The following is a 20,364-nucleotide window of genomic DNA, read 5'->3' on the forward strand; positions in this document are numbered from 1 at the left end:
AATATTTCTGAATAAATCTGTATTCTATGATTCATTGCAGAACCACAGACTGGATTTCATATTGCTTTTAAAATGCTGGATGCAGACGGGAATGAACATTTAGAGAAAAAGGAATTTTTTAAGGTATGGATGACAATATTTTCAACCCCCCCTTTTTTTTAATTTATGGAATTACTATATAACTTACAAATGAAAAGTGCAGTTGATCAAGACTATTCCTTCCTCATCTGCTTTGTACACAAGAGATCATGTCTTCACTTGAACAACTGAGGAAATTAAAACCTTTTGCAACCCTTTTTCATTGAAGTTCTGAGTTAAATCGAGAACATTTTTTTAAAACCAGATTTCCTATTTTTACATTTGGATACAGGTGGCAGTGAACATATAGCGAACTGCTGTTCCTTAACTAACATGGTTGATCAAGAACAGTGCTTTGGTGTCAATAGCTAGGGTTAAGAGTTTATTTAATTTTAAAATTATGATTATTTATATATGTGGAATAGATTGCTATATATCTACCCATACAAGCAAAACTGCAGAAAATCCATCACTAGAGAGAGGCTTCCATTGTAGAAATGGAAAGAGAAGGTATATTTAGCTTTTTTATTATGAATACTATGAAATGCACACTTGAGGTCAAAGTCAAATGTGTAAGCCTTTTTAATTTGAATAGAAGATAATGTGTTTTGCTCTTGAGACCATCTGGAGAGGGGATGGAGGTACTTCAGTTTCAGTGCCAAAACGAAATGCAACAACTGTGATGGAATCAACCCTTAGGGGACCTAACAGGCTTCCTGGCAGCAGAAGAAAATGCTGCCCTCCCTCCCTCCCAGGTTCAGATGAAGGTAGGGCAGATTATGAATGACTTGGAAGGAAAATCCTTGTATAGCCATGACTCCTTGCCTCACCTTACAAACGCTTTTGCCATAGCTGTAAATGGCAGCTGCTAGTGCGTTGGCACATTTCTGTCACATGCCCCCCATTCCCTTGTTTCGTCATCTTTCAACAGTATTAAGGTTGGGATAAATAGAGGAAATAATGCCCTATCCCCCCCTCCCCAGCTTGCCTTGCCTGAACAAACAGACCACAGATGGGTGGTCTTGCTGCACGCACTGCTAGGAAAAGGGTCGCTGTGTTCAGTGTTGGGTTTCAGTGCGCACCAACTCTAATGACTGGACAGGGCCAGGTGCAAACTATTTAGGGGAAATAGTGCCATTTCAATCCTAACCTGCCAAAACGATCACCTGGTGTTGGCATGAGGAATCGGAGATGAGGGCTAAGGATGATAAAGCAGCAGGCTTGGGGAGCATCACATTATGCGAAGGGAAAGTTATGCGCTGCTTGTCTCCCAGTGATAAACATACTTTTAAAAGCACCTCTCCTAAGCAACTCTAAATCCTCTGCTTTCTATCTTTATCCGTGCTGTAACCGTAAATAATAAGTCCCTTGTTTTTTTATTTTTGCTGTCCATTTGAGGACTGGTGCTAACATCTCTGGAAGGTAGGTGAGCTTTGCAGTGTGCTGTGCTAAATCTCTTGCTAGAAACCCAGCCTCTGAAGAGATTTGCGAGTACATGTAATTACAAATGTTTCCCAAAGAGAGGTTGCTGCCAGGAGTCTGCTGAATGACTTGCTAGAGATTTATAGTAAGCTGCAAATGGATTTATTTATTTGCTGGAGACCTTATTTTTGGATCTGAACTTGTTAAAGAATGGTATGACACGAAATTGTCAGGTCATACTTGGATCATTAAAAAAAATGCATAAGCAAAACAAAACTAGTTCTTTGTGAGCATGTAAGTATTTCACATTCAGTCTTAATGCACCTTATGAAACTGTCTTATATGGAGTCAAACAATTGGTTTGCCTAGCACAGTTCTTACTCCGAATGGCAGCTGCAGTCAAAGGTCTCCAGGCCCTTCCCTGCTTTGCTGCCTGAGAACCTTTAGCTAGAAGTGCCAGTGTGGTGTAGTGGTTAAGAGCAGTAGACTCGCAATCTGGGGAACCGGGTTCGCGTCTCCGTTCCTCCACATGCAGCTGCTGGGTGACCTTAGGCTAGTCACACTTCTTTGAAGGCTCTTAGCCCCACTCACCTCACAAAGTGTTTGTTGTGGGGGAGGAAGGGAAAGGAGAATGTTAGCCACTTTGAGACTCCTTCGGGTAGTGATAAAGCGGGATATTAAATTCAAACTCTTCTTATTCTAGACTTGGGACATTCTGCATGAGCAAAGCATATAAGCTGCCATTGAGCCTTCTGATCATGTCAGTATTATTATAGCACCTTTCAAGTGCGAAGGGTGAGATGGAGAGAACAAAGCTTTGCAAACTCATGGCTGAAGCAAGGTTTGGACCAGAGACTTCTGATGCACTCTAATAGCCACAGTATTACGCCCATTTAAAAACTTGACTTCTGTGTTAGAAGGAATTACTTCTTTAAAATGGCCTCCAAAGGCTTACGTGTTCTTACTCTTCTTTGGTGCCATTTTTATGTATTTCTGTGCATATTTCATGATTTCTGAAAACTTAGCAGTCAGAAGTCAGTCCTTCCCCTCCCAACCTCTCCCTGCATTCCCTTGAAAAGCCTTTCCCCGAGAGTTGGAGGCCCTCCTGAACAGCATGGCCAATTCTGTGGGCATTTGAAGTAGGAGTAGGACAAATGAAATACCCAAAATTGGACAGAAGGGAGTAGAAAGATTGACTGCAGTGGAGGATTCCATTCATGAAACCTGCTTGTGGTTATTCAGCCAGAAAGCTTGTATCAGAAATGATGAGTGTGTTTATCCCCACTACAGCATACCCATTTCTCCAAAACAAACTAAAGAAAATGCCCACAACACTGAACAGGTTGGGGAAAAGTAGGCAAACTATCCCCATCCCCATCCCCACCCCCACTCCCACTAACTTTCCTGACCTATCACCCACTATTTTAACACACAGCACAAAACCGCCAGATAAAAACCTGGCAAGCCAAAGGCCTACACTGTCTAAAAGACTTCTACAAAAACAACAAACCCATACCAATACAAGAAATACAAGACAAACTATGGGACACCCAAATACCTTGGCTAACACACCATCAACTACATGCCTTCTTAAACAACCCAGCAGTAAAATCAGCAGCCACTAGGCCCTTGACCACCTTCAAAAACCTTCTGACAGCAGAGGGACATGGCAAAGGGATGGTATCCACAATATACAAAATACTGATCCAAAATCCTACAACCCCCCCTTGACGCAATTAAAGAACAATGGGAGCCCAACATAGGCTATGAAATTAACCCTACCCAATGGATTAGAATGTGGTCTAAACCTCCCTTTAAGTCCATATCAGCCAAAAAGAAGGGAACTTACTCTGAAACTCACCTACAGGTGGTACTTAATGCCATGGAAACTGACGCTGATACAGCCAGGAACCTCACTGAGATATTGGGGAGGCTGCACCTCCACAGGCACATACCACCACATGTGGTGGGAATGCCCTAAAATCCAACCCTTCTGGACAGCAATCCTGCAAGAGATATGCAAAATAATTAAACAGGTATTAGAACTCACCCCAGAACTGGTCCTACTGAGCATCTTTCAAGATCATTATGACCACTCACATCATACAGAGCTTATAACCCACCTACTCTCAGCGGCCAGAAGCCTCATAGCCAGACAATGGAGAGACCTGTCAGTAGTAAACAAGGACCAATGGTATCAAATTGTATGGGAAATGGCCTTACTAGAAAAGCTAACCAATAAACTGAAACTGACATGGGGACAAATAGCAGAGGATGCCTTCACCCCAGTATGGATCCCCTTTATCACATACACTGCCCAACAAGACAACAAGAAGAGTCCACCGACAGCATATGAATCAATCTGGCTTACCTGACCCAACAAGCAGCACCCCCCCCAATGCAAACAAACCCTACTGCAGACAACCACAGACAACCAACCACACCTTGCCCCCAATACCTCTCACTACCAAGGAAATGTAATAAATGAATAGAAAGAGAACCTGCCCAGTTGATGCTGACACAAAACCCCATATGTACACTATATATAAGAATATGTCTCACTACCCCACCCCTCCTCTCTCTCTCCTCTTTTTCTTCAACCTTATACAGTAGTACCTCTGTTTATGTAACCCTCTGATTACGTAAACTTTGGAATGCGAAAGTGGCAAACCTGGAAGTATTTGACTGGGTTTTGCCATGTGCGCATGCGCAGAAGCGGTCCTCTGGTTGCGAAAACCTTGGGATCCGGCCAGACCTCCGGAATGGATCCCGTCCGCAACCGGAGATACCACTGTACTTTACTCAGCACTAATGTCTCACAACAAATGTAACTGATTTGTAAGAAAGACGGTACAACCTAAAAAAAGAGACAAGGCATGTACTTTTGTAAACCAAGAAAATCTTTAATAAAAAGGAAAAAAAAATGATGAGTGTGATCTTTAATGCTTGAAAATTGTGTGTCGACCATTCATTTCACATGTTACCAGATTCCTTAATGAAAGGCACTGGATAAATGTGAAAGCTCCATCACATGTGATGAATGTGTATAAAGGCTTTGCACTCAAGGTACCTGTGCAGAGAATTTTACAGTTTGTGTATGGTAAATAGCACCGAGAAAGACGCTATCTGTTAAAAATGCTTTGGTAGGAAAAACAAGATAGTAAATGGAAATATATATCCCTTTTGTTTTAGCTGCAGAAAATAATTGGGACGCAAGATGAGCTTAAAACAGCTTTAGGAGATGAAACACTATCTCAGGTAGGTCTTCAGAGAGTGTGATTTTCTTTCTAGCAGGTTGTTCTGGCACTAATGCACTGTTATCTTTTAAACATTATTCCTTTCACAGCTTGTAGCTGATTGCATCCATGTCAGCTCTGATGCTTCATTAAATGAAAGCATCTGATCTGTTGACCTTGCTTTTTGCATGTTCTTTACTAAAATAATTCCAATTGAAAAATTGAAAAAGAATTCATTTATTTAATATGTAGTCACATCATTTTTGAATTCATAATAAAGGGAGACTTTTAGTATTATACTTAGCTGACTTGATCAAAGAACAATAAATGCACTTCCAGGTCAGTTTGGTACCCCTACTTCCCAAGTTAAAATTAATCTTTCAGACCCTGCCAATAAAGTACTAAACATTAAAATACTAACTAGAGTCAAAAAGCTTATTCTACTCTTCAACCCCACACCCAAGACCATCTCTGCCATATATTTCAAAATCAGAATACAAATAAATACTTTGCTTGGCCTTATATGGACAAATAAAAATCTTAAGACTATAGAGGAGAAGCTTAGTTTAATTGACTAATTTTTGAGAATTTAAGGTAAATTCCAAAGGAAAGATTTGTTTTTTAAAATCATTAATAGTCTTGGACATCATGATCTAAGCTTTAATCATAGTTTAGGACAATTTGATTTATGGGAGAAATGCAAGACCTGTTGATGGAAACATCTAGTATTAAATTTTAAAAATAAATGGTCTTAACTGTTGCTATTTTACTGTGTATAATATGCTGTTTTATATGTCATGTTGGAAGCTATCCTATGAATACTACATAACGAAGTCTGGTTTAAAAAATAAAATTAAAAGATAAATGGAATGGGGCTAATGTTTGATGGCTAGAATACTTTCAAGTCATATTTTTCTTATGCATAAATAACCTGAGTGAAGGAAAGCAATGGAATTTGAAATAATAATGAATAACAAACATTTATTGTCTGCACTTCTTTTACAACACAAATGAGAAATGGAACAGGTAAAAGAATTTGATTCATTTGGCTTGAGGCAATGGCTTGTATCCAGTGCTGTCTGTTCATGAGTGGAATGGACGTCTGCTCATGCAATGGGACCTTTTCCCTCCTATCCTTGCTGCCCCCCATGCGCCCACAAAAACTGCTGCAGGGCATAGGAGCCAAATCCTAGGGGCCAAGGTCTCTTCAGCAACCCCAATATATTTGAGGGGGCCAGGAGCTCCCCAAAGTTGATGGAGATTCAAATGGTGTGCGTGCACCGTGACTTGTGACTGATTACATGGAGTAGGGCTTACCTGCCCATCCCCATATTATATTCAGATTGGCACCCCTGCTCCGGGGGGTTGGGGGACACTCTGGAGCAGATTTGGGGAGCATGCGGTGGGAGGGGGAGAGGAAGGAAGGAAGGACCATTGCTCAAGTGGTACTCCCACAATTTTAGAAGTCAGCCATCAGACCTACTATTGAAATATCAGTTTGAAAATATCTATGATGATTAAGCATTCAGTTTTCCTCAAATACTGATATTTGGGAGAACTTCTTTAAAATGGTCACAAACTGGTATATTACAGCTTTAACGTTTCATAAAATAAATGATATAACAACTCAACAAGGGTTTGAGAATCATCACCCTCACTTTGTTTGTCGGTCAGTTGAAGCCATTCCCGGGGTGTAGCTGATCTTCATGCTAACAGCTTCTAGGGGCACAATATGTCCCCCACCAGAGATACTGCCCCTCTCCTTACACCCCATAAAATTATGCCATAATAATTAAATTATCTCATTATATGAGTGCAGGAAAACAGACAAAAACTGAATAACTACACTACTAATTGGTCAACATTTATCACCTGCAAACAAATGCTATATATTTCAGTTTGCAATATTGGTTTTTAATCTTAGGAAGTTTATTTTCCTATATCCCCTGCAAAAGATTGTTTTCTTTCTAGTTCGGATTATCTTGTTGTGTATCTTTTTTTCTCTCAAGTACTATGTTAACGTAAAAAACAGTGGCAGTATTCTATCATTAACGATTTACGAAGTTACATTATTGTTAGGTTTGCATAAGTATGTAAGTTTTTGTTGGTATTTTAAAATGTGCAGTATTTCTATTTAGTTTTTATTTTTAAAAATGCTGTAAAATACAGCACACATACTGAACAATTTTTGGGTGGCTTAGAGATGGCTCATGTTACTTCATTTAGTGAAAAGTGACATGGAACAAATGAAGAGTGCTACCTGAACTATAAAATGTGTTGTCATGTGTGCAGCAAGCATGAAATACACTGAACTAATGCAACTAGTTGATTATACTGAAAGCTAAATAACCATTAGTATTTAATCTTATGAATAGATGGCTGTCTTTCATCTTGCCTCTTCAGCAGAGTAAAATACACACCGGCTATTTAGATGTCACAAGAACATTACATTGAAATCCCCATAGACTCCACATTGCTTAGTGTGTTGTTGTGTTCAAAGAAATGAGACTTAGGCTAAGTGGTGAAAGAAACACATAATCTAAAAATATTGTATTTTGTGTCTGTGGCTTTAGCCTTTCAAAGGGATGGAATAGCTGAGCTATGTAAAATACATTATTTGTTTTCTACAGGCCTTTTTCCATAGGGAAAAATTCAAATATACAGCATTTGTAGAATTGTTTAACCATTAATGGGAAATGTAGAACTTGAGCCAATGCAGAGCTTTAACCCAAGAGGTATTCTGACAAAGTACTGATGTGCATTTTTTCAGGAGCCAGAATCAGAAGACCCTGATATTAATACCATGTTGCTGGTCCACTTCTTTGGAAGAGGAGGAAAAAAGAAGCTTCATTACTGTGAATTTCACAGGTAGCACTGAAAAAAGATAGTAATTAACGCTTCGGTTGTCATCTTGGTTTGTTCTGTGTTGTGAGTTTTTCAGATCAATCTGTCTATCAGATACTACAATTCACTATTTTGGCTTGTCTTAGTATTTTAACACAAAGAGATCCCAAATAACTTTTCCTATTTAGTAGCACACCATGGGAATTGCATCAGCCATCTTGTCCACATCCCATTGGGTCTCTGGACTCCTTTGGGAGGAAGGACAGGGTATATATTGAAAACAACAACTACTACTACATGTGTATGCCTTCACCCACATTTGCCAGGAGGTTCTGACCACACTTGTAGCTGTGACACCATGGAGGAAACCCCCAACAAACCACAGTCCCCAGGATTCCATGGGGATTATTACCATGTACGCTGCAGTTTTGTGTGGCTCATGCTGAGGTCACAGTATCACTTGACAGACTGCATACTGCTTATCTGTACTGCAAAAAAAATTAAATCACTTTGTAAAGGTTGATGACACCTAAATGTATCGTAGAACAAAAAAATGCAGTTTACCCAATCTCTCCATTGTTAGGATAGACAAACTGGGCGAACCGTATTTTTTGTTCTACAGTTAAGTGTTCAGAAATGAGTAATTGTAGACTAATGCATAATGAATTTCATTACCCTCTATAAAGTGTTTGCGGGGAGGGGATTTGCAGCAGAGGCACCTCAGGTGAGAAACCTACCTTTTGTGAGATTTACTCTGTGGCTATAAAACCTTGGGTTGCTCTTCCCAGAGCAGCCTGCTTGGCCTAATCTTGTTTCTGAGGGTGAGAGTCAACATCACACCATCACATGTGACAGGATTTTACTTTGTTCCCAGAGCTCTGCATGCTCCTCCCACATCTACTCTGCAGGGTCTCCCAGTCTTTCATAGCAGATCTTGGGAGTGTACAACAGGCTGCATGGGGGAGGAAGGGAAAATATTTGTGTAATCAGAAAACGGTTGAGCAGGTGACACACCATCGTTGGATATCGCCCTAACTGTTTAGTGAGACCATTGATGTTTAGCTATTGATGAAGTCTTTGACTCCTTTTATTCTTGTTAGTTATGCAGAATGTCACCGTGTTACAAACTGCTTCCAATACTTGTATTTTGTGTTGCACGCTGCTTGGTGTATTCTGTGTGTAGAAAGCCAGTACTGAAATGTGATAGGTTTTGGAAATACGGAAAGCCAACTAAATATTAAACCTAGACTGCATAAAATCCAATCATAATCAACCCTTAACTATCACTGGCATTACTAATATTGGAAAGCCTTTTAAAGCAATGTTTAAAAGCACATTAAAACCTTGCATCCATTGAAAGTCTAGGCTGATGTTTAAGTAAAAATATCCTAGTTACTTAAACTTGTATGCTAACTCAACTCAATCCTTTTATTTGCAGAATCATCTGCAAATCAAGTCTGTCTACTTTAACTCTATTTAAGAAACTCCCTCAAGGCCACTTCACATATTAGTTGTCATTCATAGGAGTTCTTCTATAAATCACTGCTCTCCTGGAAAACACAGCTTGGGAGGTATTTCTACCTATATTGGCTCAGGAGTTCAACTAAAAATTGCACAGGAGAATCTGGGAATACACACACAATGAACTGAAGCAACATCATAAAGAAGAGTGGGCCACAATTCCTCCACAAGGATCTGAGAGACTGATAAAGTCATATAGAAAACGATTACAGTGGTACCTCTGGTTACGAACTTAATTCGTTCTGGAGGTCCATTCTTAACCTGAAACTGTTCTTAACCTGAAGCACCACTTTAGCTAATAGGGCCTCCTGCTGCCGCCGCGCCGCCACTGCGTGATTTCTGTTCTCATCCTGAAGCAAAGTTCTTAACCCAAGGTACTATTTCTGGGTTAGCGGAGTCTGTAACCTAAAGCGTATGTAACCTGAAGCATATGTAACCCGAGGTACCACTGTATTACCCTCCAGCTAACGTTTGGTTTCCGCCCCCCTCCCCAACAGACCAGCATGGTTTCTGCAATTTGTCTCCTCTCAGCCAAGCTAAGAATGGAGAGGTGTTTCAAATGCTGTGCAAAACATTTCTTCCCACTGATTTCAGGTGCACACTAACCTTCAAATAAACAAGCCTTTGAAGTTCTTAAAGATATTGAGAATTCTGTTGAGTTAGCACTCCCTCTGCTCCCTTTTCTCTACAGTAGGGGTTGTTAACAAAGCAAAGGCCAGAGTGCACCCGTAAAAGCTTGTTTGCATTTATAGTGCGAACTGGAATGTCTCAGGTAATTAGATAAAATCCTGCATTGACCCAATGAGGCATAACACTGATAATACTGTGTACCTACTACATTCAGCAAATGTAGGTTTAAGACCTTTGCCTACCACACAGATAGAAGCCTGTAATCAAAATTGGACTCCCACATCTTGCTCTTAAAGCTGTTGGGTAAGTGTCGGGTTTAATACAGGTAATTTTTCAACAATGGCATTTATTTTTCATGCACTTGGAATGCGTCTCCTTATCACTATCCATATAGACCCGCTCCATCTGCATTGTGACCTGACAGTAAAGTTTGTTTTAATGCATAGGAAGGTGAATGAAAGGATCAGCGTCTTTAAAAAAAAAAGCGCAGTGGAGATATCACTTTTCACATTATTTTATTTGCAAGTAACTCAAGCACATCATTTCTGTGTTTCTATTGTTCGGGGGAAATGTGATTTCTATCTGATGGCTTTTCACAACATTTCTACCTCACATGGGAAGCCATTGTTGGCTTTCTGATCAAAGTGCCATGATGTTTTTACAAGAGATGACTGATGAGCTGTACAGACATAGATCATTGTCAAAGGCAGGGGGGAAATGATGGTAAATGCTTTTATCATTTTCCAAGTTCTTGTTAGAAAGGCTTTCCATTGATCAGCGGAGTAGCTAGAGAAAGCAGGAGTGATTACATTTGATTAGGCTGCTTCAGATATAGTTACCTGTGTAATTTACGTTCCTTAAAATTGGGGCGGGGGTTCATTCATAAAGCTTAATGGTGTTTACCTGTGATTAGTAGGTGAGTTATCTCCCCCCCCCCAAAGAAAAAAGCAGGAACAAAACTTTTATTATTTATTCTCTCACGTCCCAGAGTGATTGGTTGTTGCTTTGCAACACTTAGCTCAAGGCTGGTGTGCTTTGTTTCCTCCCTTCAGAATCCACTTTTTAAACTAAGCCACATGGTAAGTTGCTTCTGTGTATTGAGTGTGGTTCCCCCTCCCTCGCTCCCCATACCGTTCCTGTTTTCCTTTTTAACCATTTACAGTAGCAAATTGCTTGATCTGCATGGTTAACATCTGCACATCAGTGGTATACAGTAAACTATCTGTCAAACTAGCTTCAAGTTGCAGATAGGTAGCCGTGTTGGTCTGCCATAGTCAAAATAAAAAAATTCCTTCCAGTAGCACCTTAAAGACCAACTAAGTTAGTTCTTGGTATGAGCTTTCGTGTGCATGCACACGAAAGCTCATACCAAGAACTAACTTAGTTGGTCTTTAAGGTGCTACTGGAAGGAATTTTTTTATTTTAGCTTCAAGTTGGTTTGAGTCTTCATAGGGGGACCTTAGTCCATTTGCTTGCCGAGTTCAGGGCTAGGTCTAGCTGGCAGGGAATTGATAAGAGATTATTGATACTGTTTGTACCTTCTAGAGTTATTGTTCCAGCTTTTGGTCAGAATTAACTAGCGCAACCGACATTCTCCTCTTAAATCTCTGAGTACTTATTTTTAAATACTGCACTTCTGTGCAGATTTTGGCTTCCTCCTTGTTAGTATTATTCAAACAGTACAAAAGGATTTGAAAACTTTCTTTATGAATTAGCTGTTTTCTGCACTTCCGCAACAGCTGCAGCAGAGGCGTGCCAGAAAAGTAACTGGGGCTTTAAAATATTTTTTAAGAACACGTCTTTCCATTCCGTAGGCCTGCCAGGCAGCTTACAACAGTGAACTAATTAAATCCAGACTTCTAAACCATCAAAAAAGCAAATAAAGTAGAATGTAATTTCTTATATTGAAAGAGAAGATAGCATGGAAAAACAAAAGAAATCATCACCATCCCAAACCCAGCTGAAGGCCATTTGCTGAAAGCTGGCCTTATAGGCTTCATGGGAGATAGTATTCCATAGACAAGGTGCCATGACCAAAAAGGCCTTGCTCCTAATTGGTACAAATCCCCCAAAGGAAGGCGTTGGGCCACCTAAAAATGTTACATACCGCAGTGTTCATATGAGAGAAGGCATTGTATTCATTGTATTCAATATACCTGTTCCCACTCTCTGTGCTAACTTTATTAAAATGATGATTTCGTGAAAATCCAGCTCTAATTTATTTTTTCATAGTCTCTTAGTTAGGGTCTGTTTGTATATTATTTTCCCCAGGGGATTCTTTCCAGGTTTATGCTCTCCTTTCCTTCCCTCAGCTCACCCAATAAATATCTCCCTTATTGTTGCTTTAAGTTGGAATTAAATTAAGTAGATTCTAAATTCCTGGTGGAAGAATCAACACACCCACTTGAAAGGCTTCAGATACCATATTCTGTAGCTGATAATTGTCTTGGTGATTTAAAATGTGTATTTATTTTAAAAAAATGTCCCAAACTTTTGTAAACTTTGGCTTTCAACAATGTGAGTCTTTTGGGGTGGGGTGTAGTTTTCAGGTATGACTCTTTTTGGAAGTGGAGTTAGAAGCACTAGATCGGATCCAGGCTCAGTTAGTTGAACTTGGACCCCATTGAAATCATTGGTTTGTATCCTGACTAATCCTCTCCAAATGGGTTGGCTCCTTCTTTTCTCAAAGGGTACTGGGGTTGAGCAGAGGATCTCAGGGATGACACAACATTTTTGGTTGATCTCCCAAACCCTCTGCTCTGCTCATATGGTACTCCAGATTGTCTCTCCCACACGCCAGAGCAATATTTTCAAGGGGGAAGGGGATTTCGGCAAAAGTCATCTCTTACACTTATCCTTCTAGACTATGGGCGGTTGCTTCTTCAGGCAGACCAGACCCTAATCTCCATCACCCCATGCAGGCCAACTTTAACCAGTGGGTGGGACTACCCACCTGTCAATCACCTGATGTCATTGTGACATCAAGTGACTGAAACCCCAAAGAAGTCACTGTAACTGCCAGTCAACTGATTGGCAGCTACAAAAAGCCCCTTTGATGCCTCTGCAAGTTGGTGCATGGGCAAGAGATTCCCCACCCCTGCTGTGGATCTTAAAAATATGTTCAAAGATCTGGCAGCAAACTTGCAAAAATAGTTAGCCACTTACAACTGGCAGAGTTTTAATTCCAGTGACAAAAGTGACATATTGTAGGTGACACTATTCTTATGTTCTCTTTATTTATCGGGACAAGGAAAGGCAAAGGTTTTGGTCAGTTTTCCTACAGATAAGGTCTTCCTTCTCTTTCCCCCCTGCCCCGCCTTAGTAACATAGAGAAATAAATAAGATTTCCCCCACCCAATGAATATTTGGATCCCATCAGTTGTCAAGGGAAAAAACAACTATCTGACTTTTAGAAGACATCTGAAGGCAGCACTGTTTAGAAAAGTTTTTAATGTCTGGTGTTTTATCGCTTTTTTATTATTATTATCATTAATTCTGTTGGGAGCTGACCAGAGTGGCTGGGTAAACCCAGCCACATGGGAGGGGTATAAAATAATAATAATAATAATAATAATAATAATAATAATAATAATAATAATAATAATAATAATAATAATATTTACTGTTACATAAAGTTATTTTTGGTAACGTTCTCAAATACTTGTGGACTACTTTATATCAAAGTAAAGGATTTTTGAGGCAGAGCACTTGGGTAATAACTTTTACTTTTATTTATTTTATTATTCCTTTTTAAGACTATTGGAGCACCTTTCGTTCCCATATTCTGCTTGTTTACAGCTTTCCTCAAATACTCTCTGTTTTAAAGCTATGTGAGTCTTTTTGTTGTTCCATTTACAGTCTAGTTGGCTGCTACAAGTTTTATGCCCCTTCCATGTTTAAATATCCTTTCCCACTCAGGTAACAGTTATGCATATGTGTAGCAGCAATTTTTTTCAGCACACAGCTTGCTGCTACAACATTCATAAACTTACATAGATTCAGAGTGCTCCCTACTGGTAGAACTGCTAAAAGACAACGTTACAAAATTGGAAAGGTTAAAACTACATTACGTACTGAAAGTATATCTTTATCTCACAATGAGCAACCTAAATCATCTCAGCTTACTGAGTTATGGAAGTTCCTGCTATTGAGACCTGGAAGGCAACAATTTGTGTGTTGCATTTTCTACCTGATTAGTTTTTGGAAAATTAAGGTGAGGCATTTTCACTGAATAGCAGCTGTGAGAGAAAACAGTGAACCTCGAGGCGATCTTGCTTATGTGCAGTGTTTGAGTGCCTTATAAACGTGAAAGCATTATCTTTACTATAAGAAATGGTTCGTATTCTCTGCTTACAAAAGGAATTAAGTTGCAACTATTGTTTGTTAGATTTATGCAGGATTTACAAACAGAGGTGCAAGAGATGGAATTCATCCAATTTTCCAAAGGTCTAACCTTCATGAGAAAAGAGGATTTTGTAGAGTGGTTGCTGTATTTTACTGAGCAAGAGAACAATGAAATTTACTGGCAAAATGTGAAGGAAAGAATCCAAGCAGGAGAGGTGCGTATGGAGTTTCTAAACCCAAATGGCTTTTTTCTGGTGTAATTGAATAACATTCTTCCTAAATCTAAAGTATAGCAAAGGCATTCATTTTTACTTCTTTTGTTGTTCCAATCTTTACCATCTTTACTTCTTAATTTTTATTACAGTTATATGTTTCTCCAAGGAGTTCAATGGTGTTGATGCTTCTCAGTCTCCTCATTTTATCCTCACAAAAACCCTGGGATGTAGGCTAGGTTTAGAGACAGTGACTGGCACAAGGTCACCCAGTGAGCTTCATGGCTATGTAGAGACTCAATCCCTGGTCTCCCAAGTCTTAGTCTAGCACTCTAACCATTACACCACAACTTTATAATAATATTAAATGCCTTAAGAAAATGCTTAGTTTTGAATCACTCACCTAAAAATAAATTAAATAGGTCTATTCGGTATTTCAGAGTATCAGTTTGGAGGAATTTAAGACTTTCTGCCAGTTTACAAACCGCCTAGAAGATTTTTCAATTGCCTTGAAAATGTTCACAGTAGCCAGCCGCCCTGTTAAACGAGGTAAGAAGTACATAATTTTGCACATCAGAATGTTAAGAAAATACACTTTGCAAGTGACTTCTGAAAATGTGTACTATAAACCTATATGATGTGGTTGTTTTCTCCTTTTATAAAAGGATTCTGAGTCCCTCTCAGTTCCTTGCTACTTGTTTTGGACAACCAGTTGAAGATTACGGATCACTATTTACCGGTGGTTCGGAGAAGTGGCAGTAGGAATTTTTCCTGGCATCTACTCCTCCTTTGTCAGCTGGGAGACGCTACAGCTGATCACCAGCCACAACTGCTGCCTGCACTTGGAACTGAAAGAAGGCAGCTTGCTGTCTTCTTCCATTCTTCAAGACAAGAAGTAGTGATTAGATCCCATTAAGAAGCTGAAAATTAATATTAAGGACTTAGCATGCAATGTTTTGATTATTTATTTGACCACGCAATTCAAATTATGTTTGTGCACTCAGAACGAGTAGTCTATTTGTTAAATTTATAGATCGTTCCACTATTCAGTTCCATAAACTGATCTATAATCTCCCTAGTTATTTTACGTTTTAATGGTAATGTATGGTGTGTTGTGCTTTTATTAGCCGAGTTCAAGAGAGCTGTGAAAGCTGTTACAGGACAGGAACTCTCAGAAAATGTTTTGGACACCGTCTTCAAGATCTTTGATTTGGATGGAGACAATTGCCTCAGCCATGCAGAATTCCTTGGAGTCCTAAAAAACAGGATGCATCGAGGCTTAAGGGTAATGAAGCCTTATTCCTAAAATAGAATGTTTAATGGAGTAACTGTTTTTAATCAGTCAAGGTGCCAGCATAGAGACCATATAATCCTAGTGGGAGCAGTTTGTGAAAATAGGTAATTGTGGAAATTTTACAGGGCTACTGCTTTTAAGGTGGAATTAAAAACAAGGAGTTTTCTTATTAAGATGAACTTTTTATGGAACAGTTAGCTAGCCTATTAAGTTGTTTGCTGGGACTTCCGGGTTGACGCGATCTGGAAATGGCGGATTCCCTCCGAGCTGCGGAGGGAATCGGCTCTACTGAGGACAGGTCTTTGCCGCGCCGGCGACGCGGGGACCCTTAAAAACCGCAGGCGCAGAAGCCTGCGGACTGAAGACTCGGCGGGTGCCTTAAGCGCCCCCCTGATCCACGAAGAGCCTTTTTAAAGGCTGCGGAGAGGATACGGGGGGTGGCGTGGCACTGAGAGTCGACCGCTACCTCGGTGGAGCGAAGCCGCGAGCCATGACCAGAGAGCGCTGACTTTCTTCCTTGAAAATCTGGACTGAAAGAATTACCCGTGAGTAAGACGGATTGGGACTTTAAAAATTTTACCCTGAATTGGAGACGACCGGGGGGTGTGCTAAAAGGAAGTCCGCACCCCCCCCCTGCAGACGATCTAAGCAACGACATAAGAGCTAAGCTGGAGAGCCTACCCTTGGTGGGGTGAGTTAAAAAGGACACTAACTTTCATGATTTAGCTAAAGGAAATTTTGTGCTGGAGAGTGGAGTTTTGGAGACCCTCTTTATGTTTTAAACAACCCCCCCTCCCGGGCTCGGGAACGTCCTGCCTTTGTGCCTGTGTAAGAGCTGCGGAGTTTGACAGCTGTCAAAGCTGCCAAACGGGCAGTTTAAAGTGGAAAAATCACTATCTAAGATCCCTCTGGATTAAGACGAGTTATAATTGAGCTAAAATTGTTGGAAACAAAGTAATAATAATAAGCTAAAGGACTGTTGGAGAAAAGACTAATAAGTAACCAGATTCCCCCTAGGGGGAATTCTGTGAAACTACAATGGATACAATGGCTGTGGATGGAAAGTTACTAGTGGAAATCGAAAGGATGTTTCAATTGGTGGGAATCTTACAAGAGCAGAGCTTAGCCATGAATAAACAACTTATCACTATGACCTTGGGAACAGGCAACTCTGCTGTTTGTATTGAGGACCTGAATGAGAAAGAATCCACAGCTGAATGGGAAACAATGTCTACAGAGGAGGAAGAGACTAAACAAGAAAAAGAGAAAGTAACCTTGGGAAGCAACAACCAAAAGCTGACATCTGTGGAACACAAGCAAGGAGACTCTGGGAACATATCTACCACAAGTCTGCGAAAGACGCAGAAGAAGAAGGAGGAGGTTCTGGGACAATATGGAATACAGGAACTTAAAATAAAGAAATATGATTGGGGCCTCCGTTTGGACTTTGATTTTGAAGATACAGGCTTTGTGGAAATACTCCAGCAGTTGCTTTCAAATCTCCTTGTGGGAAGAGAATATGCTTTGATGGTGAAAGATCTTTTTCCAGACTCGACGACTGACATAAAGGACTACCAACAAGACCGGCGGAGAGGGACTGAAAGAGACCTGAAAGCCTCGGACGTGAGGAACCCAAGCTGAGAATCTTGATTTTGGATTTTTATTGGGAAGGGACAAAAACCGGGTATGGGAGGGAGGGAAGAGGAGATACTTAAAAACTCTTAAGACTTTCAGGTTTGGTTAATATGACTTTTAATCAAGATAAAATGAAAAATCGATGGAAGAGAACTTAAGTCCAACTTAGGAAAATCAAATTTTTTTTTTTATTAGAAAAGAGGTAACAAAATGAATAAGATGGTTAAGAGGAGAAATACCAACTTGCTGATATAATCTTGGGAATCGGGATGCACGAGGGGGGGGTGGGGGGAAGTCAGGGAACAAGGTTATGAAATGATCTGCTGAATTTATACATGTTTGTGTCTTGTGTTATTTTTGTGTCTGTATTGTCTTTATAAAAGCGGAAAACCCAATAAAATTTTATAAAAAAAAAAAGTTGTTTGCTTCTGATGTATGTTCATTAGACTTCACTGAACAGCCAGTTGATGAAGGGAGGTACAAACCTCCATACCAACATATAACACACATCTACCAGATTAACCACTATCATTCAGTGCTAGCACAAGCAGAGACCAAGAGTGAGAAAGTGCTCCATGCCAGAGACTCTAGTAAGCCAAAAGCTTAGATTAGTAACACCCAGATGGCTCAACAATAAGGTGTGACAGACCCCACAGGAGAAGACCAAAATATGCCCATCTGCTTTGTGAGGAGAACTTTTTCCTAGCTTCAGAGAGGTCTCTCTCTTAGACCCTAAAATTTGAACCCACACTGTCAGGAAACTGACATCAGAGCAACAGGCAAAGGAGAGGCTCTCTGATTCTGCAGGGGAAGGAACAAGCACTAGGGGGAGATGCAGCTTGATGGAGGGAGAAGGAAATCAGCGTAACACCAAGGAGCCATGAGAGCAAATGGGAGAAGAGGTGGAAGGGCTCCGGGATTCTTCCTTGGAAGTCAGTGAGGAGAGCCCTGGTCCTCCACTACCCACGCCCTCCTTGCGCAGGAGACTCCCGCGCAATGAGAGGCGGAGACGATTGGGAGTCAAACAACTCTTATGCTGGCAACGGTTTAAGAAACGCCCACAGACAGACTCTGCGAGCGACTGAGGCAGCCACGCTGAGATGGGCTGTGCAGTCAGGACGGTTTAACCCAGGCAACCAAGCTCCAAAAGGGGACAGTTTACGCACGAGTAACTCCAAACCACTACACACACATACAGTGAAAACCTAACAAGTGAACTGATAACCAGATTGAAATCTACCCAGCATAACACTTGATGTAGAATAACGTTGTTGTTGTTGTTAGATATGTATACTGCCCTTCATCTGTAGATTTCAGGGCGGTCCACAACATAAAAATACAAGATAAAAAGAACACAACATCCCCAGAACAGGGGACGAGAGAAAGTTTCAATGCACAAGAGCAAATATTTACACTGATGGGATGAGTTAGTTGGCTACTGTCCTTTAATAATTGTGTTAGGGATTTTATCCCCAACTCCATGGAAGTTAACCGACAGGTTTCTAATGGCCATAAGGGATCAAGGTTAATGGGGCAAGTCTAAATAACTTAATTCATCATATTCAATCGTCTGTTTATTTGCTGTCCTTTATATACTGCTTCTGTGAGTGTACTCGAAGTGTGATACAAATGAAAAAGGGGATTGGGGAGGAACACAAAAATAAGCAGATGAAGTACTCTTGTTCCTAGCTGCTCATAATGACTAGCTGGAATGGCCACTCCAGAGACAGCTCTTGGTGGGGAAGGACCAAATGTCATTGGGTTTCATCCAAGTCATTGCCATAGCCAGCTAAAAAAAATGAAACTTAAATGCAGTGTGGTAATTAATGTTGTTTTTTATTAAAAACAAAAACAGGTGCCTCAGCAGCAAGGAGTTCCAGGTTACTGGAAATGTGTGAAAAGGGAGAGCATTAAAGGAGCAAAAGAAGTCTGGAAACAAACTGGGAAAAGTCCCTTCTAGGAAAAAGAGCATCATTTTACATTTTACAACTATAAATGTCTGGGTTTGCTTTTGGTGTATGTTTGTTTACATAATGGCTATATTTGATAGAATAGAATATCTTTATACAATTGAGTGTTGAACAAATTTATTTTCTCATTATAATTCTACAGTATTTATCAGTAGAATCACCATTGATGGGGGACTATTACAATTTCCAAATTTCATAAGGTGTTTTAATTCCCAATAGTATTGAAGTTCTAAAAAAAATGGATACTATCAAAATCTCTGAATTGATCAGTCTGCCTGGAATTTAGTAGAAATTTCTCATTTTGCATATGTTTCATAAGAAAAGCACGTCCTGTTAACAGGGCTGAAAGACCTAAAAGGATATCCTGTGAACAGAAAAGAAGAAAAGCCCAAAACCTACAACTCCAGAATGAATTTTATAAAGCAGCAATCATTTTAAAACTACAATCCTCAGTTGCCTCACGGATTTCACTAGTTCTGAGCAATTACTGGACTGAAACTTTGTATATTCCTGTATATTTTTCTTCTAATTTATACAAATATATTGTATACAAATATATTTTTGACTATTCTGTTTGCAGTATGCTTTGCATCTCTCACTCCAGCCTGGAAATAGGAACATGTTTACATAAACTGGAAGACTGTAAATGGTGTGAATTTGTATAGACAAAAAGTTGCATGCAGTCAAGAAATGGGTGGAAAATAAAGTGTCTTTTGGTAGATATAAATGAAATAGCTTCTGGCCATCCTTGACACTGAGCTTGGCAATTACCTTTTCTCTATGGGCTTGCTATGTCCGTAGTGGTTCAGCTTTGCAGAGCAATGAGCGTCTTGATTGTTTCAGGAGAAAAGAGATTGAAATTGGGAGGGGGAGTTCACTAGACCTCTAACTTTAGTATAACTAGAAATGGGAGGGAACTTGAATACAAATAAGAAACTGTGCAATGCCAATATGTAATTTAAACACCAGCAGCCTCTGGGCCAAATCCAGTCTGCTGGGGACAGGGCTGAGGCAAGGATCTCTCTAACCCCCACCACCGTGGTCTCTCCCCCTCGCCTGGAAATGAAGGCGGGGATGGCTGTAGCCACTTCACTCGCTGCTTTGAGCACCCGGCTGATCGCAGCTTCCCCATCCCTCCTGCTGCCTTCCCTGGTAGTGTGGCCTGATGGTGGGTGGAG

The 20,364-nt window shown here is 40.2% G+C and overlaps 1 protein-coding gene and 1 long non-coding RNA gene across 2 annotated transcripts in view; both read left to right on the forward strand.

Annotated features, from left to right (window-relative positions):
- Window positions 1–19,918, forward strand: part of MICU2 (mitochondrial calcium uptake 2) — a 71,202-nt gene extending 51,284 nt beyond the window's left edge. Inside the window, exons 6-12 of the mRNA XM_081199401.1 lie at window positions 41–123; window positions 4,693–4,758; window positions 7,507–7,604; window positions 14,119–14,290; window positions 14,728–14,836; window positions 15,415–15,572; window positions 19,072–19,918. Of these exons, the coding sequence (XP_081055527.1) occupies window positions 41–123; window positions 4,693–4,758; window positions 7,507–7,604; window positions 14,119–14,290; window positions 14,728–14,836; window positions 15,415–15,572; window positions 19,072–19,176 (791 nt within the window). The 3' untranslated portion in view covers window positions 19,177–19,918. The remainder of the gene's footprint in view (window positions 1–40; window positions 124–4,692; window positions 4,759–7,506; window positions 7,605–14,118; window positions 14,291–14,727; window positions 14,837–15,414; window positions 15,573–19,071) is intronic.
- LOC308589886 lies at window positions 7,613–11,937 on the forward strand. The gene is made up of 2 exons (XR_014009532.1): window positions 7,613–10,982; window positions 11,175–11,937. It is a non-coding gene; the product is annotated as an uncharacterized lncRNA (long non-coding RNA).
- Window positions 19,919–20,364: the final 446 nt, after the last annotated feature.

Source organism: Podarcis bocagei, assembly GCF_964188305.1.
Source record: "Podarcis bocagei genome assembly, chromosome: 6".
In the NCBI taxonomy this organism is placed as follows: domain Eukaryota; kingdom Metazoa; phylum Chordata; class Lepidosauria; order Squamata; family Lacertidae; genus Podarcis; species Podarcis bocagei.